At 39.3% G+C, this 6,906-nt stretch overlaps 1 protein-coding gene across 2 annotated transcripts in view; it reads left to right on the plus strand.

Moving 5' to 3' along the window:
- The window catches only part of NADK2 (NAD kinase 2, mitochondrial), a gene marked incomplete at its 5' end in the record, with an annotated part of 63,463 nt that continues 56,557 nt past the window's right edge, over positions 1-6,906 (plus strand). For both annotated transcript variants that reach the window (XM_006156357.3, XM_014590829.2), the window contains 1 exon segment: positions 1-95. In XM_006156357.3, the coding sequence (XP_006156419.2) occupies positions 1-95 (95 nt within the window).

Genomic DNA, 6,906 nt, shown 5'->3' on the forward strand with positions numbered 1-6,906 from the left:
CCCGGGTGGTGGTGGTGGCCAAAACCACCTGGTATGAGTTCGAGCAGCAGCGGTACCGCTACGCGGAGCTCTCGGAGGAGGACCTGAAGCAGCTGGTGGGTCCCGGCGGCCCCTGCCGTTGTGACTCGGCTTTGGCGGGGGGGGGGGGGCAACTTGCCCCCTCGCACGAGACGTCTCTGGGCGACTCATCGTCCCAAGAGCACCCGAGATGCCCGCCTGCGCCTTTCAGAACCTTGGGCCCTTCTCGCCTGTGTGCCTGTGTGAGTTTGTCACACACAGGAATAGGTTCAGTGTTAGTGTAGAGACCTCCAAGGAGAGGTACCCCGAGAGGAAGCCTTTGGTGGGGGAAAAGGGGCTGCTGATGTCCCCGTAGGGTGAGAGGTGTTGGGGGGTTTCACTCATACTCTTCCCACCCTCACCCTCTCATTGGGAATAGCAACTCCAGCTCCAAGGACGGTGGGCCGCTATCCTGAGAGTGGAAAGCCTTGGGAACAGCTCTCTAGAGCTGTTTCTAGACCCCAAGAAAGGGGGCCGGTGGGCACCGCTGCGAGCTGTGGAAAATACCTTGGTCCTGGGGACACACCCCCTTTTACTCTGCACTACTGAGAGGCCTGGGGCACTCGGGAAAGCTCTTGTGGGCTAGCCTTTCAACTCTGGAACGTGGTCATCTGACACGCTTGTTTTAATAGCACAGGTGTCTTTGGTGCTGGGAAGGGCAGGGGAGAAAGTTTGACTTGAGTATATGTTCCTAGGTAGAAAGGTCAGACAAGGGGCGGGTAAACCAGGTAGTGTATGAAATAAAGAACCTACATCTCTAGTGTAGCAATACCTCCAGAATAGACTGCTTGGCATATTTATTAATGTTTCAAAAGTATATAGATCCCAGCCAAAAAGAAGCCCTTTTTTTTAACCTCTCCTTTGTTTGGAAATTTCCAAATTCATGTGCACGCCCATCCACTTTAGGAAAACGAGAGTGGAGAGTGACAATACTGTCGCAAACGACATGTCCAGAAAAATCTCCATTGGAAATAGCTAGTTGTTGGTATTGTGCACCAAAAGGCTTTGGAATGAATTGTGTGCAGCCATAATCTAGTTTAATTCTGTGCGAAAGTAGTCTTTTCTAGAGGTCTGGTATCATATGGAATTTTACGTAAAGTTATTTTGTTGCTACAGCCAAATGAAATTGTAATTATCTTAGATATGCAGTGTGGTAGCAATTAATTGATTGATCAGTTAATTCTTTGATGGGTTCTTGGATGGTCCCTGCATTCACCTGTTGGAAATATAAGTGTAGGTTTGTTTCCTCTCCTTTCCTGATGTTGGAAGGTAGCACTTAGAGAACATGCTAGCATCAATTAAAGAATAAATCAGCAGTTTGAACAGGTTAGGGTAACTGAGTTTGTTTTGTATTAGGAAGTGAAATTGGGGTGAAGCAGGGAATGGTAATGTCAGAAGAAAGTATATTCTTTCTGATGGGGGAAGGGTTGTGTCCTTTGGGTATATTCCTAGTTTTACAAGGTCTATCATTTAGAAATTGCCAAATGCCACGTATGTGTAAATATGTTCTTTATACAATTGAATCCCCTTGGAACAATTTAAATAGTACACTCAATTGGCACGCTCAGAGAGTGAGATAGAGTCAGGAGCTCAAAGTTCTGGGCCCTGGTTCTATGTGGTTAACTTCTTATGTGTTTTTAACTTCTCTGGACCTAATAGGTGATAGTGATAACTTTTTTGTCTGGTATTATCAGTTTTGAAAATATTTTCATACAGTTCAGTATGTGTAATGCTACGGTTGGACTAGCTGGCCTTCAAGGTCCTTTCTAAAAAGTATTGGCATTTTGAAACTTGAGATCATGTTTTCAAGGCCTCAAGAAAATGAGTGGTATCTGAATTAGATTTAATTGTTAGACCTCTGAACTGTAATTGATTACCACTAACAAAAAACTTAAAATGTACGGAAAATAAATAACTTTTTAAAAATCAAACTACCTGGTGTACCCACTCTGAATAGAGAAATCGTTAATAGGTAAATATTTGTCTATTGCTGTGTAATGCTATCTGAGATAAAAAAGTTTTATTTTGAAGTTTAACTCCTGGACTGTAAAATACAGGTTTATAATTGCCAGGCAATGAATACTATAGTTGCTATTGATATTGTTGTTGTTACAATTATTTTGAATTAGTTCCTTACTGATTTAATTTTGTCTTATCATTTGTATTAAGGCAGTACTCAGAATGCAGTGACATTAGGTAGAGCCCAGATGAGATCAGGAACAGACCTAAAGAATATACTGGGCAGTGAGAAGTTAATTTAAAATGGGATTCTTTACTAGGAGTGGTGAGATTGATTAGTATTATTTGCTGTATGGCTGGGCTAAAAAAAAAATACTAAGGAATATGAATCATGTGAATTGGATATTAAAGAAAGTGGCTAAGTAGTTATTGTATTTGAATCTTCAGACACCATAGATGCTATGTCTACAGCGTCATGGTCACTTGCTTTTGTATCAAAGCCTTCTCTTTTGTTGTAGTGCTTTTTTAAAAAATACATTTTATTCTAAGTAAAAATCAGTCTCTATAGGTTGCTTGTTAAAATGCAAATGGAACTTTAAGAATGGAGCGCTAGTATAATTTTATACTGTGAAGTCTCATGGTTTCCTAACTTCATAGAGACATAAACAATCAGAGGAAATATTTTTTAGTTGAAAAAGCATATACAGAACTGATTTCTATCCTTCAAACTGGGTCAGAGTTTAGACTTCTTGGCTATGATGCATTATTTTTGAGGCTTACCTTTTCCTCCACTGGTTGACCAACTAATTGTGAATACAGGATTTTTAGTCCAGGATTTCATTTGCCCCTCTATGTTTCAGGACCTTGCAAAGGCTAAAATAAAACTATTAATACAGTTTGCCTACATTGTAAGAGTTGTAGCTGTTGGCACGTGTGGAAGTAGTATTAATCTGGGTCTGTGACATTCACAAACTAGACATTTAATGAAATACAACTGATTCGAAAAGGACATTCACAGAAACTTACTTCGTGGGCAAAACAAAAGGTTTTATTTAAAAATCTTATATAGAGGCTGCGGGATGTTGAGAGACATGAGTCCCTTGTAAGCTGCCGGCTTAATAAACTCCAATAAATTTGGCTAAAAAATATCTTATATAGCAAATAAAGCAGTAGTTTCCATCTTCTATTCTTCCTTTTGAAGTCTCACATCATTAGAGTCTATCTTCTTTTTTTTTTTTAGACTTTTGCCATAGGACTTGTGTGCTCACCATAAAGAGACAGAGCGACAGAGAGAGGGAAAAGAGACCACAGGACTGAAACTGGTTGGCCATGTGGGAATCCACCTCACCACCTGTTGATCTAAGCTACCTTCTTTAATGGCTCCAAGTTTTAGTTTTTTTTTTTTTTTTCTTTGAATTCATAATAAGAGGGGCAGCCAATTGCAGGGTGAATCCCATATGACCAGCTGTATGGTTTAAGTCCTGTGCCGGGTGGCTTGGAAAACACACTAGGTATGTATGGGTGTGTCCACAAAATCCGGAGAGGAGAAATGGAGAGAAGGGATTACAGTGTAACTATCCCCCATGGGGGGATGCTCACTCTCCTCTTTCTCTTTATGTCTCTTGCTGATGAGTGCATGTGCCCTCTAGCAAGATAAAAAAAAACAAATTATAATGGGTCAGAATAGTTTCATTTAATAGTCCCCTCTATTATTAGATTAAGTTATTCCTACTTGTTGCCTTGTTAGCTGATTTGGAAAGTACAACACCTTGGATTTTATTTCCTTCACTTTGACTTTGAAAAAGATGGTGTGGCTCAAAGTTGTAGCTGTTGGGTGGATAATAATTTTGTCACATGATATGCAGTGTGAGTATTTATCACATTTAAGAACATAATCTGGATTAATGCCAGAACCTTGTAACTGAGCCTTGCCCCTTTTACATCCTCCAGACACTGGCTTCCAAGTGGTCTATCTAAAGTTACCACCTGGCCACTTTACTCCTTTGCGTAGAACCCCTCAGAAGCTCCTCATAACCTTTAGTCATCTAGGGAACTTGTTAAACTATAGATGTCCTAACCTTAACTCTCAAGATTCTAATTCAGTTTGTGGAGAATTTCCAAATTTTGCTTCTCTGAACTATTATACATTCTTAAGATTTCTTAATCTTTGGCAGAATCCCAGGGACCTGCATTTTTAACCAGTTCCCCAGGTCTGCAAAATGGTCCTCAGAACACACCTTGAGAAACACTTTTGTAGGTTAAAGTTCATGATATTCAGTATGCTCATCTAATCCCATCTTGAAATTGGGGCTGCTGCCGACTTCTCAAGCTTCATTTCTGATAAGTTCTTGTCTTAAACTTCATATTCTGGTAATTTTGAATTTCTTTAATTTCTTTTAGGTTGTGCTGATTTAATTTGGTTTATTTATGAATCAGTACCATACTAAAAGACACAGAATATTATACAGTGAAGTCTCTCTTATTCCTGTCATCTGTCATTTAATTTTTGTCCCTAGAAGTAACCAATGTTATTAATTTCTTGTGTTTCCTTCCAAAAATAATCCATAGAGACAAATAAACACATTAAAATATACTTTTTATTCAATGACAGCATGCTATTTAGGCTATTCTATACCTTTTTTATTTTCCTAGTTTGTATGTGTTGAGATTGTCACAAAGAGCATTTTTAATTTTTTTTAAATAGTATATGTTATGTTATTCCATTATGTATGTGTGTATTACTTAAGTTGGTTTAATTTTCTGTTATACATTCTGCAATGAATAACATTTGTGTTCATATGTGCATAAATCAAGCTAAGTATCTAAAAGTAGAATTGCTGAATAAAAAGGCATGCACATATGAAATTGTTATAGATATTGACAAGTTGCCTCCCTTAAACGTACCAATGTTTATTTTCACATGCAATGTATTAGAATGCCTGTTTTTCCCTAAGTAATTCATCAAAGCTTTGGGTTTTTAACCAGACAAGTAGGTGAAATGGTTTAATGTACATTTCTCAGTGTCTTTACTTTTGCAGACCCTTTTGCTTTGAATGTTCTTTTTCATTTCCCAGTCAGTTCCTGTTTCTCCTTTGACTTCTAGCTCAGACATAACTCTCAAGGAGCCATGCTTGGTAACCTTGCTGTGCCTGTGCCTCTCTCTGGCTACCAAGGATGGGTTCAATATCTGTCACTGTATCTGCATGATACTGATCTGTGATAATTTTCTTCTCTGGACATGTTGAGGGCAAGACCTAGATCTTATTTATCTTGCGCTTGATCTACCTGTATGCAACTCCTACTAAATAAGGCAATGAAATAGTTCTAATTTTTTTTTTTTCCTTTATAGGGGGAAGAGAGAAAAAGGAGAGAAAAGGAAAGGCGAGAGACAGAAATAGGCATTTATTTATTTTATATTCTATCTATAGTTATTATCTATCATTACACTATACCAGATGAATTTACCAATTGTAAATACACTGTATATTGATTCATTCAAAGATATTACCATACATATATGTGTGTGTGTGTGTGTATATATATATATATATTTTTTTTTTTGAGAGGTTTGTACTATAGGGTGCATGCGCTCACTAGAGAGACAGATAGCCAGAAAGCACCCCCCAGGAGGGATGGCCATGCCACAATCCCTTCTCCTCTATTCTCCTCTAGGGATCTTGGGCATGCACACACACTCTCCAGGCATGAGTTTAAGCCATTGGGTCTGGGACTCCAACCGTGGTTGGCTACGTGGGAGTCCAGCAACATAGCCATTATGCCAACTGCTGGTCCCGCCATACATATTATCATCAGCAAATCATTTTCCATTTTTATGTACCTTAAATGTATTCTTTCTTCCTTTTTTAATTTTTTCTCCTGATTCCCTTCCTTTCACCCTCCCCAGTAGGCTGTCACTGTTTTGCAATCCTCTGTTCCAGCCTCCCAGTTAGTTTAGGATTACAAGCCTTCTGGGTGGCCTGGGAACCTAACCTGTCCCTCCCATCAGCTTCCAGGCTCCTGAGCAGCAGTGCCAGGCACCTTGGCTGGGCCAGTTTCTGATGTTATTTAAAATCAGTTTTAGTTTTTTTCTTCCTGAAGCTGGGGACCATCTTTCTTCCAGTCCGGGGTCTCACTACAGTTTATCAGTCTTCCAAAACTTAAGGCAGAGGTTACCAGTATGGTGTTTGGAAGGAGTTTCAGGTTAAACAAGATACTAAAATAGGCTCATGGAAAAATGGAATTAAATGAGTCTGTTTCAGTGCAGTGATTTTTTTAGAATTCATGTATATGAATTCTAAACATATGTATTTTCTTAACATACGTATTTTCCATAAGATTTTTGAAGACCCTTCATGAGCCTAAACAAAAGATGTTTTCTGTTAGACCAGGGGATTTTTATTACTGCTTTTGGCAGACAATATTTTAAATTTGGTGGAACACAGCTTGGAAAATAGAGGCTTAAGGTAGACCCTTTTCATAAATATTTGCAGTTAAATAAGAGGCTCACAAAGATGTAAAAGGATTGACTATCACAGCAGCTGAGATGTTGACCAGTGCGTTTTAGAGCCCTGATATTCAACTTTCACTGTGTATCAGTGTTACCTGGGGGAGAATTTTAAAAACTACAAACATGTAACCAGCCATGAGATTGTAAATAACATAAAATTTCACTGTGATTACTTTTTTTTTTTTTGAGAGAAATTTTCACTATAGGGCGTGTGCGCTCGCCAGACAGACAGAGAGAGAGACAGAGACAGAAAGCGAGAAATTGCCCCCCAGGGGTATGGTCACGCCGCAATCCCCTCTCCTCCATTTTCCTCTCGGGATCTTGGGCATGCACGCACACGCGCCCGGCGTGAGTTTTAAGCCACCGTGTCCGGGACGCGAACC

The sequence above is a fragment of the Tupaia chinensis genome, unplaced genomic scaffold, assembly GCF_000334495.1.
Source record: "Tupaia chinensis unplaced genomic scaffold, TupChi_1.0 Scaffold000489_1, whole genome shotgun sequence".
Classification (NCBI taxonomy): domain Eukaryota; kingdom Metazoa; phylum Chordata; class Mammalia; order Scandentia; family Tupaiidae; genus Tupaia; species Tupaia belangeri.